This window comes from Mus musculus, chromosome 11 (genome assembly GCF_000001635.26).
Source record: "Mus musculus strain C57BL/6J chromosome 11, GRCm38.p6 C57BL/6J".
In the NCBI taxonomy this organism is placed as follows: domain Eukaryota; kingdom Metazoa; phylum Chordata; class Mammalia; order Rodentia; family Muridae; genus Mus; species Mus musculus.
Window position 1 is genome coordinate 11,141,759 of NC_000077.6, and position 17,943 is coordinate 11,159,701.

Here is a 17,943-nt window from a genome sequence, read left to right on the forward strand (position 1 = left end):
GGGGCATATAAAGTTTGTGTGTCCAATGGGCCTCTCTTTCCAGTGATGGCCGACTAGGCCATCTTTTGATACATATGCAGCTAGAGTCAAGAGCTCCGGGGTACTGGTTAGTTCATAATGTTGATCCACCTATAGGGTTGCAGATCCCTTTAGCTCCTTGGGTACTTTCTCTAGCTCCTCCATTGGGAGCCCTGTGATCCATCCATTAGCTGACTGTGGGCATCCACTTCTGTGTTTGCTAGGCCCCGGCATAGTCTCACAAGAGACAGCTACATCTGGGTCCTTTCGATAAAATCTTGCTAGTGTATGCAATGGTGTCAGCGTTTGGATGCTGATTATGGGGTGGATCCCTGGATAAGGCAGTCTCTACATGGTCCACCCTTTAATCTCAGCTCCAAACTTTGTCTCTGTAACTCCTTCCAAGGGTGATTTGTTCCCACTTCTAAGGAGGGGCATAGTGTCCACACTTCAGTCTTCATTTTTCTTGAGTTTCATGTCTTTAGGAAATTGTAACTTATATCTTGGGCATCCTAGGTTTTGGGCTAATATCCACTTATCAGTGAGTACATATTGTGTGAGTTCCTTTGTGAATGTGTTACCTCACTCAGGATGATGCCCTCCAGGTCCATCCATTTGGCTAGGAATTTCATAAATTCATTCTTTTTAATAGCTGAGTAGTACTCCATTGTGTAGATGTACCACATTTTCTGTATCCATTCCTCTGTTGAGGGGCATCTGGGTTCTTTCCAGCTTCTGGCTATTATAAATAAGGCTGCTATGAACATAGTGGAGCATGTGTCCTTCTTACCAGTTGGGGCATCTTCTGGATATATGCCCAGGAGAGGTATTGCTGGATCCTCCGGTAGTACTATGTCCAATTTTCTGAGGAACCGCCAGACGGATTTCCAGAGTGGTTGTACAAGCCTGCAATCCCACCAACAATGGAGGAGTGTTCCTCTTTCTCCACATCCTCGCCAGCATCTGCTGTCACCTGAATTTTTGATCTTAGACATTCTGACTGGTGTGAGGTGGAATCTTAGGGTTGTTTTGATTTGCATTTCCCTGATGATTAAGGATGTTGAACATTTTTTCAGGTGCTTCTCTGCCATTCGGTATTCCTCAGGTGAGAATTCTTTGTTCAGTTCTGAGCCCCATTTTTTAAGGGGGTTATTTGATTTTCTGAGGTCCACCTTCTTGAGTTCTTTATATATGTTGGATATTAGTCCCCTATCTGATTTAGGATAGGTAAAGATCCTTTCCCAGTCTGTTGGTGGTCTTTTTGTCTTATAGACAGTGTCTTTTGCCTTGCAGAAACTTTGGAGTTTCATTAGGTCCCATTTGTCAATTCTCGATCTTACAGCACAAGCCATTGCTGTTCTGTTCAGGAATTTTTCCCCTGTGCCCATATCTTCAAGGCTTTTCCCCACTTTCTCCTCTATAAGTTTCAGTGTCTCTGGTTTTATGTGAAGTTCCTTGATCCACTTAGATTTGACCTTAGTACAAGGAGATAAGTATGGATCGATTCGCATTCTTCTACATGATAACAACCAGTTGTGCCAGCACCAATTGTTGAAAATGCTGTCTTTCTTCCACTGGATGGTTTTGGCTCCCTTGTCGAAGATCAAGTGACCATAGGTGTGTGGGTTTATTTCTGGGTCTTCAATTCTATTCCATTGGTCCACTTGTCTGTCACTATACCAGTACCATGCAGTTTTTATCACAATTGCTCTGTAGTAAAGCTTTAGGTCCGGCATGGTGATTCCACCAGAGGTTCTTTTATCCTTGAGAAGAGTTTTTGCTATCCTAGGTTTTTTGTTATTCCAGATGAATTTGCAAATTGCTCCTTCTAATTCGTTGAAGAATTGAGTTGGAATTTTGATGGGGATTGCATTGAATCTGTAGATTGCTTTTGGCAAGATAGCCATTTTTACAATATTGATCCTGCCAATCCATGAGCATGGGAGATCTTTCCATCTTCTGAGATCTTCTTTAATTTCTTTCTTCAGAGACTTGAAGTTTTTATCATACAGATCTTTCACTTCCTTAGTTAGAGTCACGCCGAGATATTTTATATTATTTGTGACTATTGAGAAGGGTGTTGTTTCCCTAATTTCTTTCTCAGCCTGTTTATTCTTTGTGTAGAGAAAGGCCATTGACTTGTTTGAGTTAATTTTATATCCAGCTACTTCACCGAAGCTGTTTATCAGGTTTAGGAGTTCTCTGGTGGAATTTTTAGGGTCACTTATATATACTATCATATCATCTGCAAAAAGTGATATTTTGACTTCCTCCTTTCCAATTTGTATCCCCTTGATCTCCTTTTGTTGTCGAATTGCTCTGGCTAATACTTCAAGTACTATGTTGAAAAGGTAGGGAGAAAGTGGGCAGCCTTGTCTAGTCCCTGATTTTAGTGGGATTGCTTCCAGCTTCTCTCCATTTACTTTGATGTTGGCTACTGGTTTGCTGTAGATTGCTTTTATCATGTTTAGGTATGGGCCTTGAATTCCTGATCTTTCCAGAACTTTTATCATGAATGGGTGTTGGATCTTGTCAAATGCTTTTTCTGCATCCAACGAGATGATCATGTGGTTTTTGTCTTTGAGTTTGTTTATATAGTGGATTACATTGATGGATTTTCGTATATTAAACCATCCCTGCATTCCTGGAATAAAACCTACTTGGTCAGGATGGATGATTGCTTTAATGTGTTCTTGGATTCGGTTAGCGAGAATTTTATTGAGGATTTTTGCATCGATATTCATAAGAGAAATTGGTCTGAAGTTCTCTATCTTTGTTGGATCTTTCTGTGGTTTAGGTATCAGAGTAATAGTGGCTTCATAAAATGAGTTGGGTAGAGTACTTTCTACTTCTATCTTGTGAAAAAGTTTGTGCAGAACTGGAATTAGATCTTCTTTGAAGGTCTGATAGAACTCTGCACTAAACCCGTCTGGTCCTGGGCTTTTTTTGGCTGGGAGACTATTTATAACTGCTTCTATTTCTTTAGGGGATATGGGACTGTTTAGAAGGTCAACTTGATCCTGATTCAACTTTGGTACCTGGTATCTGTCCAGAAATTTGTCCATTTCGTCCAGGTTTTCCAGTTTTGTTGAGTATAGCCTTTTGTAGAAGGATCTGATGGTGTTTTGGATTTCTTCAGGATCTGTTGTTATGTCTCCCTTTTCAGTTCTGATTTTGTTAATTAGGATTTTGTCTCTGTGCCCTCTAGTGAGTCTAGCTAAGGGTTTATCTATCTTGTTGATTTTCTCAAAGAACCAACTCCTCGTTTGGTTAATTCTTTGAATAGTTCTTCTTGTTTCCACTTGGTTGATTTCACCCCTGAGTTTGATTATTTCCTGCCGTCTACTCCTCTTGGGTGAATTTGCTTCCTTTTTTTCTAGAGCTTTTAGATGTGTTGTCAAGCTGCTAGTATGTGCTCTCTCCCGTTTCTTCATGGAGGCACTCAGAGCTATGAGTTTCCCTCTTAGAAATGCTTTCATTGTGTCCCAAAGGTTTGGGTACGTTGTGGCTTCATTTTCATTAAACTCTAAAAAGTCTTTAATTTCTTTCTTTATTCCTTCCTTGACCAAGGTATCATTGAGAAGAGTGTTGTTCAGTTTCCACGTGAGTGTTGGCTTTCTGTTATTTTTTTTTGTTATTGAAGATCAGCCTTAGTGCATGGTGATCTGATAGGATACATGGGACAATTTCAATATTTTTGAATCTGTTGAGGCCTGTTTTGTGACCTATTATGTGGTCAATTTTGGAGAAGGTACCATGAGGTGCTGAGAAGAAGGTATATCCTTTTGTTTTAGGATAAAATGTTCTGTAGATATCTGTCAGATCCATTTGTTTCATCACTTCTGTTAGTTTCAGTGTGTCCCTGTTTAGTTTCTGTTTCCATGATCTGCCCATTGGTGAAAGTGGTGTGTTGAAGTCTCCCACTATTATTGTGTGAGGTGCAATGTGTGCTTTGAGCTTTATTAAAGTTTCTTTAATGAATGTGGCTGCCCTTGTATTTGGCGCATAGATATTCAGAATTGAGAGTTCCTCTTGGAGGATTTTACCTTTGATGAGAACAAAGTGCCCCTCCTTGTCTTTTTTGATGACTTTGGGTTGGAAGTCAATCTTATCAGATATTAGGATGGCTACTCCAGCTTGTTTCTTCAGTCCATTTGCTTGGAAAATTGTTTTCCAGCCTTTTATTCTGAGGTAGTGTCTATCTTTTTCTCTGAGATGTGTCTCCTGTAAACAGCAAAATGTTGGGTCTTGTTTGTGTAGCCAGTTTGTTAGTCTATGTCTTTTTATTGGGGAGTTGAGACCATTGATGTTAAGAGATATTAAGGAAAAGTAATTGTTGCTTCCTGTTATTTTTGTTGTTAAAGTTGGCATTCTGTTCTTGTGGCTGTCTTCTTTTAGGTTTGTTGAGGTTTTACCTTCTTGTTTTTTCTAGGGCATTGTTCCCGTTCTTGTATTGGTTTTTTTCTGTTATTACCCTTTGAAGGGCTGGATTCGTGGAGAGATAATGTGAGAATTTGGTTTTGTCGTGGAATACTTTGGTTTCTCCATCTATGGTAATTGAGAGTTTGGCTGGGTATAGTAGCCTGGGCTGGAATTTGTGTTCTTTTAGTGTCTGTATAACATCTGTCCAGGCTCTTCTGGCTTTCATAGTCTCTGGTGAAAAATCTGGTGTAATTCTGATAGGCTTGCCTTTGTATGTTACTTGACCTTTTTCCCTTACCGCTTTTAGTATTCTATCTTTATTTAGTGCATTTGTTGTTCTGATTATTATGTGTCGGGAGGAATTTCTTTTCTGGTCCAGTCTATTTGGAGTTCTGTAGGCTTCTTGTATGTTCATAGGTATCTCTTTCTTTATATTTGGGAAGTTTTCTTCAATAATTTTGTTGAAGATGTTTGCTGGTCCTTTGAGTTGAAAATCTTCATTCTCATCCACTCCTATTATCCGTAGGTTTGGTCTTCTCATTGTGTCCTGGATTTCCTGGATATTTTGAGTTAGGATCTTTTTGCATTTTCCATTTTCTTTGATTGTTGTGCCGATGTTCTCTATGGAATCTTCTGCACCTGAGATTCTCTCTTCCATCTCTTGTATTCTGTTGCTGATGCTCAAATCTATGGTTCCAGATTTCTTTCCTAGGGTTTCTATCTCCAGTGTTGCCTCACTTTGAGTTTTCTTTATTGTTTCTACTTCCCTTTTTAGGTCTAGTATGGTTTTGTTCATTTCCATCACCTGTTTGTATGTTTTTTCCTCTTTTTCTGTAAGGACTTCTACCTGTTTGATTGTGTTTTCCTGTTTTTCTTTAAGGACTTGTAACTCTTTGGCAGTGTTCTCCTGTATTTCTTTAAGTGATTTATTAAAGTCCTTCTTGATGTCCTCTACCATCATCATGAGATATGCTTTTAAATCTAGGTCTAGGTTTTCGGGTGTGTTGGGGTGCCCTGGACTGGGCGAAGTGGGAGTACTGGGTTCTGATGATGGTGAGTGGTCTTGGTTCCTGTTAGTAGGATTCCTACGTTTACCTTTCGCCATCTGGTAATCTCTGGAGTTAGTAGTTATAGTTGACTCTGTTTAGAGATTGTTCTTCTGGTGATTCTGTTACCGTCTCTCAGCAGACCTGGGAGACAGATTCTCTCCTCTGAGTTTCAGTGCTCAGAGCACTCTCTGCTGGCAAGCTCTCTTACAGGGAAGGTGCGCAGATATCTTGTTTTTGGACCTCCTCCTGGTCGAAGAAGAAGGCCCAAAACAGGGCCTCTCTCAGAAGCTGTGTTGCTTTGGCAGTTCCCAGAAGCTGTCAGCTTCTGTGGTGCAGACTCTCACCTGTGCAGACTAAAATCCTAAGTTCCAGGGAGTCCTGGAACCAAGATGGTGACCGCTGTTCCTGAGGCCAAGGCCATCTCCCGAGCCAGGCGGACACCTGTCCTCTGGTCCGGATGGTGGCCGGTTATCTGCGGCCCGCCCAGGCTGCTGCCTCAGCGGCTCTGTGCTTCCGCCCGTCCCAGAAGCTGTCCGGTTCTCTGGCGCACCCTCTCACCTGTTCAGACTAATTTCCTAAGTTCTGCTGAGTCCCGGAACCAAGATGGCGACCGCTGCTGCTGAGGCTGAGGTCGCCTCCCAAGCCAGGCGGACACCTGTCCTCTGGTCCGGATGGTGGCCGGTTGTCTGCGGCCCGCCTAGGCTGCTGCCTCAGCGGCTCTGTGCTTCTGCCCGTCCCAGAAGCTGTCCGGTTCTCTGGCGCACCCTCTAACCTGTTCAGACTAATTTCCTAAGTTCTGCTGAGTCCCGGAACCAAGATGGCGACCGCTCGCAGTCAGTGCTCTTAACCGCTGAGCCATCTCCACAGCCCCACTTGCAATTTTCTAACCCCCAACCCCACCCCATCTCATTTATATTTCTTCTCCCACCTGGTCAGATAATTTTACTTCTGTGTTACTTTTCATGGTTCTCAAAGATACTCGATGTAGTAACTAGATGAGCTTTTCCAGGGTTGGTGAGCCAATGCCATGTTTCCAATGCATAGTACCTTCACAGGACCAAGGGACTCTCCCCCCACTGATTACCAACTAGGCCATTTTCTACTACATATGTACGAGTCCCACCATGTGTTTTCTTTCCAGTTCTTATCTCGTGGAGACTCTCTGACTCAGAGCTCCAAAATCTCTCTACCTAGATGGCTAAGTTCCCACTGGCGGGTTGCTACAAACCCTGTGCTTCAAATCCTCCCTGGCCTTTGTGGTTAACCTAGACGAGCTACTGCATGAAGGAAAACACAAAACAAATTTAGTTCAGAAATAAAAATAACTCAATCACTGGGTGCAACAACTAAAATCCTAGTCTTGTTTTTCAAGACAGGGTTACTCTGTGTAGCCCTGGATATCCTGAAACGCACTCTGAAGGCCAGGCTGGCCTCGAACTCAGAAATCCACCTGCCTCTGCCTCCCAAGTGCTGGGATTAAAGGCATGCGCCACCACCGCCCGACTAAAATCCTAGTCTTGTAAGCCTTATTAAATCTAAATCCTCTGGTGGCAAATCCTGGCGGATCTGCCATTGAAACTGGGAGACACTAGGAGCTACCTCTTGTCCTCACACTATCCCTGTCCAAAAGGCCCTCTCTCAATATATATCTCTCCTCTTCCTCTCTTCGCCTATCCAGCCCGGAAGTCCCGCCTACTAGCCAAGTAATTGACTCCTTTATTCATTAGGGGATGGTTTACAAGAATTCACCTGAGTATGTGACTCACTCCTTGTCTGAAACCCCTCCCAGGAGAGTGGAATTAGCATCAAAATACAAACAGTACCAGGCCCATCCACAACATGGGGGAGATTGACTCTAAAATAATTTCAGAGAAAGGGAAGGAAGGGGGAATGAGTTTTAGTATATATCTTTGTTTTTATGATAAACTTGTTTTGTGTAATTGCAGAATACAGACTTTGGAGTTTAGGAAGACAAATGGATAAACTGATTCAATAAATGGTGAAGTGGGGTCTTTCTTTTATGGTGAGTCATGTTGGTGGAGACAGATCTAAGCTGACGCCTATTAGCTCATACTACTCTGAACTTAAATTAATCCCATCAACCAAAGCATTGCAATCATTTGGGAAATTGTTCTGGGATTTTTGTTTCTCCTATTTGTCTGCTGTTGAGTTAGCATCTGCATTTAGCATCGAATTGGTCCCTAGGCACCAAGAAGTGCTGTCTTTTGCCACCATGGGATTTCATGGTACCCACTCCAGCAGTTCTTATGACAACCCCTGGATAGGAAGTATAATAGAGGAAATTAATTATGACAAGAAGGATGACACATACAACTCCTCCTCCTTCTCTTCCTCCTCCTCTTCCTCATCCAGGTGATCAGTCCTTTCCTGCAGCATGGAGCAAGAAGATGGCTTTGAATTGATCTGAGAAAGGAGTATTGTATTCCTAATCAGGGGCAATTCTGGTATGGTGAGAAAATGCTGCAGTGCAGATAGGAAGGAGAAGGAGGAAGGTATCTGAAAAGGTTTCTTGTTTTCTAGCTGGATGGTATATGCCCCTACCACTTGGGAGACAAAGGCAAGTAGGTCTCTGTGAGTTTGAGGCCACCCTGGATTTCATAGTGAATTCTATGACAACTGGAGCTTCATAATGAGACCCTGTCTCAAAAAAAAAAAATCTTGTTTTCCCCAGGAAAGCAGTTAGAGACATAGGCAAGAGCAGAATTTAAGTTTAAGGAACTTTCTGTAGGTCCCTCTTTGTGATATTAATGATTAGAGTTGCAGTTACAAAACTGACCAAGGCAGAGTGTGATAGAGAAAGATGCCTAATTCCACCCAAGTTTGCTAATATAAAATGTATATAACTTGCCATCATCTTGTGGAATGATCACATGTTTGAGGCTTGATCCTCTAGTGATGGATAAATTCTTTGAGAGGTAGAGTCTTGAAGGAAGTCTTTAGGTCACATGGGAACACCTAGTTCATGTGTCAGACACAGTATTCATTTTTATGGTCTTCATTTTATACTTGAGGCTAATTTCGTGTATTAACTACATTACCCACTTATACTGACTCAAAAGATGCAGACTCAGTACTTACTACATAGCCCCTGCTGCTTCTGTTTATGTGGTATAGGCGAACACAGTACTATTGAGTGGAATTAGGGCATCCCCAATTATGACTAATCTACTTTTATTACCATGGAATTACTGTGTTTATTTACACTTTATTATCCATCTTGTAGTCAGAGTTGTTTAACTGAAAAAAAAATCTAAGTTTGTGTTTTCTTTAGTGTTTTGCTCTGGGTTTAGGATACATTTCTTAGATTCCCTTTAAAGAGCTGCTGCTTGCAAGTATAGCCCCATGTGGTAACTAAGAGAGCCATGTGCACAAGTGACAAGGCCCAGCAGTGTGAAGTTAGAAATCTTCAGGCAGAGGAGGCCAGATCCTCTTGTGGTAAATATTTAATCAAGGGTTTCTACCCCACCTTTGATCATTTAGTTCCCAGATAAAAGGTCTGAAACCTTTATGCTTATAATAAGCCTAAAAAGCACTAGAGTGGCAAATATTGATCCTCTAAGCTATTTTGTCTACTTCTTTGTCGATAACCCTAAGTTATAACTTGCCACGTTCCACCTGGGTCTTTCTTACTCTAATTGGCTAACCAGTCCTCATGGCCAGTTCTCAAGATCCCTTACCCCATGGTGTCTTCTTCTCTCTTCCTCTCCCTTCACCTCTCTCCTCTTGGTCTCTGCCTCAGACTCCAAGTCCAGGAAGCAAAATTCTGCCTATCTCTCATCTGCCTACCTATAGGCTGTAGGCATTTTTATTCAACTAATAGTTTTAAATTAAGAAACAAGGTTACATAGCATCACTTGGTGCACATGAGGAATTCCTCATCGCTGGGGGCAACCAGACCTTGGGGGCCAGTATTTAGCATTACAATACATAGCAACAGGCCAAACCTCAGAAGGCCCAGATACACTACTTTGTTTATCACCCCTGACCCCATTTACCACCGTACCTGCCCCCTCCCAAAATGTGGCAGAGGAAGGTCACACTTCTGAAATAGCAACTGGAATCATGGAATGAACAGAGAATGTCTTCATTCTCACTCCCAGTTGGGAAAATCAAACTATTCTTATTTCTATATGTTTGCATCACTCCTGCTGTGTTGCTGGTGCCCGGTGCTGCTGAACACAGTCTGTTTTAGAAGGGTAGATAGCCATTCTGGGTCAGAGCCAGAAGTGTGAGAAGATCTAGCCTTTGGGTCCCCATCAGCTTAACAGGTGATCACTTTTCAATGTGCTTTGCTGATGCTGAGCCTGATTACTACTTCCTTGCTTGGCTCCTAAAGTCCCACGGACACTGGGATTTTGCATTTTCTTTGTTTTGTTTTATTTATTTTTAAATCTAGTAACATTTCAGATGCTGTAAGAGGGCTCTCTAGCAGATCAGAAGATGGAGTTGAATGATGGCTTAGTGGAGGAAAGACCTCAGCTCTATTCTTGCTTTGAAGAATACATCTCAGCTCCATCTATAGTCAGCAGAAGTAGATTCAGCAGGATATTTAAAAGTCATGTATCAAAAGATGGCCTAGTCGGCCATCACTGGAAAGAGAGGCCCATTGGACACGCAAACTTTATATGCCCCAGTATAGGGGAACACCAGGGCCAAAAAAAAAAAAAAATGGGAATGGGTGGGTAGGGAAGTGGGGGGGGGGAGGGTATGGGGGACTTTTGGGATAGCATTGGAAATGTAATTGAGGAAAATATGTAATAAAAAAATTTTAAAAAAGTCACAAGTCAAGAATAGAAAAGTAAAAGTCAAGACAACTCAGATGATAAGTATCACCGAGCTTCACGATCACAAGGTAGTATCATTCTGAGGCATGCATGGTTAACTGAACATAGCCTAATTGATGGCAACACAATAAGGGAAGGATTTGTTCATTTCTCAAACACCAGGATTAGTCATCCATCAGGGTAACTCTAAGCATGTCTCTAGCCAGTCTCCCTTTTACCCTCTCCTGACACACACATCTACTCTCATCAGGTCCCACACTGGGGCCAACTTTACTCCAATCCCAGGCTCAGGCCATCCCGGCTCCTACAAAGAGAAGCTGATATGAGGAAGTTTCCTACCTCTGTTGGTCCCTCAAGTGCCCTGTGCCCTGCTGCTACCACCTAGGTGCAAGTTTACCAGCATGTTACAGATACCTAATTCCTACATGTCAGTCTTTCATGAATGGAAATGGGGTTCCCACTTTGCCCAGGACCCAGACCCCCTTCAGAACTGCCCATTCAGTGCTCATGTTCCTGTCTCCTGCATGGCAATGCAGTCTCACACTTCTTCGAAAATCACACACATTTCTGACCACCCAATTTCCATAGTCTTTTGCCTAAATATGGGGAACAGTCTAATTTTCAAGTGCATATTTTACCTAAGAACATGACATATACCCCATTTTGTCTGCTTTAAGTCCAGCCCGTGTGTAGCTTCACTCTCTCTCCCTAGAATGTGACCTAGCTGAAGGGTGGGTATCTAGCTATTGAGCAGCTTCCTAAGGACATATGCAGATATGTGACCTTCCTGCCCCTTGCTAACTCAACCTCTGCTCCCCTGGGGCAGCATGGCTCTGCATCTCTAATCCACACCATCTGGGCTTCTTGGCTTCTGCCTGAAGTCCTTCCAGCTAAAGGATCTGACATGCACTTGACAGTTTCTCTTGCAACTCAAGGTCTTTGCTTTAAAAACTCACAAGAGTTTCCTAATGCTACTTACTGTCTACATCTGCTCTTGAGATAGAAATGCAATGCTGTAACCACAGAAAACGGTGAAAAGCAGCAATGGCAAAATCCCCCCAAACTATACTATGCCAAGAATACTTCTTAAAATTGTTCCTTTATATTGTGAACTTGGTTTCAACTTGTAAAATAAGCCAACATTTTATTTGGGCTATTGTGAAATTTTTAAGCCTCTTCTCTCTTCTCTCTCTCTCTCTCTCTCTCTCTCTCTCTCTCTCTCCTTCCCTCTCCCTCCCCTATCTCTGTCTCTCTCTTTATCTCTCCCCCTCTCTCTATGCAGCATCTCTCTGTCTCTTTGTGTATCTACAGAGAGAGAGAGAAACAAACAGAGAGAAAAAGAGAGACAGACAGACAGAGACCCTGATATCTCTTAAAGCCTTGATTCCAATAAGAACATGTTACCACTAATGACATGAAGGATGATCCTCTAGGGCCTTAGAGAAAGAAGAGCCATCATAGACCGACAGTCAAGAGCCCTCTGGGGCATCTCAGCTTGATCCCTTAGGAGATCTGGCAAAGGCAAGTTGTTTAATCCCTCCACATCTTGGGCTCTTTATCAGTAAACTGGGCCAACCATTTCAGAAGGGCACTTAGTGTCACTCTAAGAGCTCCGGTACATCAGAGTTTCCCAGCTCCAGGCTAGGGGCTCCAAGCCTCAGAAGACCATGTATGTGAGTGCCTTGTGCTTTCCCTTCCCCCTGAGCACCTGTCCTGATAAATACTGGGAATGATCCATGGGAGGTTAAGTGAATACAGAGTTAACAGGGCTGTGGAAAAATAAGGTTTTGTTGAGCAAGAAATCAGTAATAATTTGATTTTAGAAGCAACAGAAATATTTTTTCAAAGAGATGCTTATAAAGAAGTCACTTTAGCTGAGAGCTGCCCCAACTGGGGCTGAAAGGCTGAGCACAGCCACTAGCCCTAGTGAATGCCTTTATTTAAGCCCATGGTAACCCGTAATCACCTTATTATGTCCACATTTGGAAAAATACTTGTTCCAAGCATTTAAACACAGGGCTATCTTCATCACTAAAAAATAAAGATATGACTTTATAGGGTAAGGACTGTGTAAGGGAGGTGTGACCCTGAATATGGGCTTGTGTCTCAGGTGTCTCCATGTGAACGGTGCCGCTGTGAAGCCAATGGTGAAGTGCTGTGCACAGTGTCGGCGTGTCCCCAGACGGAATGTGTGGACCCCGTATATGAGCCTGATCAGTGCTGCCCGATCTGCAAAAACGGTAGGTGGAACACTAACCATGGGGATGGTGTGAGCCCCCAGCCCCAGCCCTTTCTCTGCTCATGCCATTAGATATGTAGGCATGTATGGGTTTCCATGGATGTGTCCTCGCCCTGTCAATTGGACTATCAGTCAGCGGTAGGTACAGGTGGGACTTGCTGTGTACCAAGGCATTCTGTCTTTCTGGTATCTGCTTTATGCTTTATAGATGTAGAAGTTTGGGGGCAGGGAGGAATTCAATCCCACCATAGAGGAGAACAGCATCATTTAATTTAACTTTGTTCTTGCAAAGCCTTCTCTCTTTCCAAAACAAATTGAACATGTTTGTTGGGCTCATTTACCTTTCATGATTAAGTAAATTAAACTAGAAACATAATTGAATATTTTTCAAAAGCAAATTAGTTAGGAAGACTGGTTCCTTTTTTTCCTTGGCACATCAAAAGCCAGACCTGCTTTTTGAAAAGAAGCAATAGGAAGTCGTGGTCAAGGAAGGGTGCTTGCCTATCTTGAATGAAGGAAGTAGGGCTATATGGGTGCGACTCTCCAGGAGGGTGTTTGATAAAGGTGCATTCTGCACTAGAGGGGCCCAGAAGATTATAACTCAATTATGTCATTGTTTAAGACATAGAAGGCAGCTTTGAAGAGAGCAGAAATAGATCTGCCCAGTGGTCCAGTATCTCAGTATCTTTGGTAATGTTATGATCAGACTTTCTGGATTTTGTTGATTTATTGCTTATCATATGCATCTAGGGATGGGGGCATATAGGAGTATTGCAGGGCTAATTTGTGATGTCTGTAAACATGGGTGCTTCTGGACCAAGGCCTCATAAGCTGCAAGTGAGATTTACATTCATGATTAACAGGAGTATAAGTTGTTTTCCAATTCTGAGTCTTGAGCCACGCCATTAAAACCAGGTATATGCACATATCTAAATTTCCATACAACACATTGTGTAAATCTTAAAATATATAAATTGAAGAGGAGAGGGAGTCCCTGTTGAAGATGGGTACCCTTGAAAGCGCAAGGTCAGTGAGTTAGAACTTTGTAGCTGTGGAGGCTGGCATGTTCAGTCTCCTGACCATGAGTGGACAGTGTTCAGAGAAAGGAGTTACAGACTGTTTCCTGTGAAGCTGGTGGTGCACTTTTGATGAGACTATGAGGTATATTCTATTTGGTGAGAACAGAGAAGCCTTGGAAGTCAAGTGTATTTTTCAGTATTGTATGTGTATGGGCATTGTGTCTGCATGTATGTATGTATGTATGTATGTATGTATGTATGATTGTGTGTCACTTGCATGTCTGGTGCCCTCCAAGGCCAGAGTACAGTGTCCCCTGGAACTGGAATCACAGATGGATGTGAGCTACCACATGGGTTCTGGGAATTGAACCTAGGTCCACTAGAAGAACAGCCAGTCCTCTTCACTCGTGAACCCTTTCTAAAGCCCCTCAAGTATATTCCTTTAAGAAAGAATGGAAAATAGAAAGACAGGAAACTAATCACTGCTCGGAAAAGAAGAATTAGCATAGCCAAGGGATGCCCCTCCAATTAATTATTGTCTAATGCAAAGTGGTCTGACCTGGAACTGTGTATACACAAACAACAAAATGGACTCAGTGGGATATATATATATATAATATATACTTGTGTGTCTACAGACAGACAGATATCACACATTTTACATTTATGTATGTAACAATGATAACCAAATTAAAAAAGACTATCAATTTTGTGCATGGGAGAAATATGGGATGAGTTGAAGGGATGACTATGCTGGAGGAACTGGAGGGAAAAAAAGAGAAGGAAGAAGTGATATATTTTTATATTTTTATTTTAAATGTAAAAAATAAATGTGAAAAGAGAATGTTAAACACTAAGGCACTGTTCTGGGGAATTGAAATAACTTACTTTACTTGTGTAAATAAACAGTAAGAGAATGAGAGTGAAGAGGGAGAAACGGAGGTCAGGTGGTAAGGCTAGCAGAGTGTCCTTTAAAGCTGATATGCGATAGTACACCAGCCAGGCAAAGAACTAGTCAAGACTTCCATGTGGTCAGGAGATGGCCAAGGCTGGCATGGCTTCAACTCCCTGCTGGGAGAGGAGAGGATGAAGAGAGACCTCTTCTCTGGCCAAAAGATAGTCAGGCAGAGCTTAAACTCTCTTGCCCTCTCACCAGTGATACCTTGTAAACTAAATGTCTGACATACTCAGAGTTTCTCTTGTTAGTTACAATTGATAACAATGTGTAGGAATTAGCTAGCCTTGGAATCCTAGTTGGCATGGCTTCAATAGATAGAAAGTCAGAATTTCAATCCCTGTGTGTTTTCCACTGAGAAAAAAGGACATCCAAACCAGTGGAAAGTTAAAGAAAGTCTCCAATGAGCAGCTACCCACTCTCTTTACATTTGCATGCTGTTTATGTTTGACACATATTTTTCAACTTCTATCTCTTCCCCCCTCCTTCCCCCCAAACACACACATCTCACAATACACCTCTGTAAATGCATGGCCCAGTAACTTTGGCACTGTGGTCATTTGCACAAGGGCAGTTTCCCTTCCTCCTACTACAAGTAGGAATTTTTCTGAGTAGAGACAGGTTTCTTTATGGTTTGTTTTGCCCATGGGACTTATCCCAGTTAAGGGACAGAGTCTTCCAAAGATCTTTAAAAGATATTTGAAGGGATTCATTGCCATCTGTTGCAATAATGTGAGCTTATGAGCTAGCTCAAGGGGTAAGAGCATATGCTATTCTTCCAAAGTAGATTCCAGTTATTCCCAGGACTACTCTAGGTAGCCACCTATAACCCCAGCTCGAGAGGAATCCAATATCTCTGTCTTTTGAAGCATTTGTATTTACAGTTATACACAGGCATAACTAAAAATGAAAGTAAATTTTAAAGATTATAAATATTCAATGTAATTTATTTCTATCTGCATTCAAATTTTTTTTATCATTTTAGATATAGTCTTATTGTTTGGATGAACAAGATACATTTTAAAAATAAAAGCTATAAAGCAAATAAACTCAAGATTTGCTGTGTTTTACTACTGAAATAATGGATTGGGAGGTATGTACTTGGTGGCTGCCTTGATAGTAAACTTCTAAATATTCATCCATTGGTTGTTCATATGCTTTTAGAGGGAGTAGAGATTAAGGCAAGGCATGGTTGTTAGCCTATTAAAAACTTTTGAAGTATGGTGATATTTGTGGTGGTTTGAATATTCTTGGCCCAGGCAGTGGCACTATTAAGAATAGTCTTGTTGGAGTAGGTTTGGCCTTGTTGGAGGAAGTGTGTTATTTTGGGGGTGGGCTTTGAGACCCTCTTCCTAGATGCCTGGGAGACAATCTGTTCCTGGCTTCTTTTGGATGAATACATAGAACTCTCACCTCTTCCAGCACCATGTGTACCTGAATGCCACCATGCTTCCCACCATGGTAATAATAAACAGAACCTGTAAGCCAGCCCCAATTAAATGTTGTTGTTTGTAAGAGTTGCCTTGGTCATCATACCTCTTCTCAACAATAGAAACAGTAACTAAGACAATATTCTTATAAACTAGATTTATTTATGGAAATCTCTGTATTAGGAGATTTGAGTCAATTATACCAAATAGCAATAACTTCTTATTTTAAGGACTATAACTATAAAAGCATTGAAACATATCTTACTGTATAGCTCTCATCAGAGAGTTCGTGACTTTGAGGTTTCTGTTTTTTAAGACACTCTGACCTAGGAAGGGGTCAAAATCTAACTTTAAAAACTGCTTGCAAATAAATTCTGTGTGTTGGAGATGGATGGTCTGTGAAAACTCACCAAAGTTGATGTATAATTTATAGTAGTCCAGCCCTGCCTCCCCCACACTAAATGATGGTTTTCTATGAAAGGATTGTTTTTTTATATGTAGTTGATTATAGGATATCAAAGCAGATGGTATATATGAAACTAAATGTTTGGGTAGACTTAGCTTAGATGAAGCAGTGAGGTTTAACCCTGACATCTGAAGAATAGCCCATTATCTTCATACCAGTATAACTTAACCTACAGCAATAAACAGCTCTTCTCCTGGGAAAGAGGAAACTGCAATCCAGTTGCTGACTGTCAGTCACTTGCATCAAAAGGGCAAAGGTTTGAAACCAAGAATGTCTTGAGTATGAATAAATGATCACAAATCAAGTATGATTTAATGGATTCACTTTGTTGACTTGCGCAGCTCAATCTCTCAATGGCCTTTTTTTTTTTTTAAATAAAAAGAATGAATTATGACACTCTTTATCTCCCCTTAAGGAACTCAGGCTTTCTCTGATGGTAAACGCACTTCAGAAGTTCACAGCACCCTGCCTCTTATTTGCCTTTGTTATGGGCATGTTTGTCAGCATGACATAGGCATGTGGCTTCCACCTGTGATTAGATCTCTGTTCTGTGTGTGTCCTATGGTCTCACTGTACAGTTACAAAGTAGGAGAGCTAGTAAGAAGGATGCCCAGTGTTGAGATTAACAGTGCTTCTCAGAAACGGAAAACCATAGTAGCAAAAGGAGAGCATGCTGTGCGCCAGAAGCAGAAAGGCATGGGGCATAAAGCTTATTTCTTCCTTGAAGTCTCAGAGCCACTTGATAATGGTTATTTACACTTTGATTTTCATGAGAAAATATAGACTTTTTGGATAAGCGTGGAAAATGTGATATTTTAGGATAAACACTAAAATTTCAAACCATTAGGTGTACTTTTGTAAAATATATGAGAAGCACTGACAGAAAATAAGGCAGAATTTTGTTTGTTTTCCTGAGTATAAGAAATAGGACACAACTGCAGGGAAGATTGAGAGTGTTGCTGAAATAAAATTGATGTAGGTGGGCTCCTATTCAGAACGTCTCACAAGAGAATCTTTACTGTTGCAAGATTCTACAATTTTACAGAAGCAGTAGTAGCTGTCTCATAAGAACAATCTGCCATTATCTATAGATGCCTCTATACAACTAAAAATATCAAAAAATCAGGATGAATTAGCTGTTGAGAAGAAAGTTTAGCCAGGTCAGTTTATAAAAACCAGCTGTGTGCTAGGCTCAGTGGCCTATGTCTGTAATTCTAGCCACGCCATAGGGAAAGACAAAAGATTTTCAGTTTAAGACCAACCTGAGGAATTTAGCAAGACTCTCCTGAAAGAAAAGAAAAAGAAAAGCAAGGGCAAGGATAGAGGTCGAAGTTAGAATGCTTGCTTGCAATCTCTGAGGCCTGAGCTCAATCTTGAATACCATCAACACAAAATGTTTTCCTATATACTCACATTAAGCAAGTGGAAATGAATTACATAAGGAACAGTATCAAGTAACATCATGATTATAAAAGGAATAGAAGTACATCTTACTAAATTGTGCTGCATCTCCATGCCTAGAATAATAAAGTTTACTAAA

General features: G+C 41.4%; 1 protein-coding gene across 4 annotated transcripts in view; it reads left to right on the forward strand.

Annotated features, from left to right (window-relative positions):
- The window catches only part of Vwc2 (von Willebrand factor C domain containing 2), a 155,428-nt gene that overhangs the window by 27,891 nt on the left and 109,594 nt on the right, over positions 1–17,943 (forward strand). For all 4 annotated transcript variants that reach the window (XR_380971.3, XR_380970.3, XR_001780018.2 and 1 more), the window contains exon 3: positions 12,405–12,534. Coding sequence is in view for 1 of the 4 variants with exons in the window: in NM_177033.3 (NP_796007.1) it covers positions 12,405–12,534 (130 nt within the window). In the remaining 3 variants the exon portion in view is untranslated. The remainder of the gene's footprint in view (positions 1–12,404; positions 12,535–17,943) is intronic.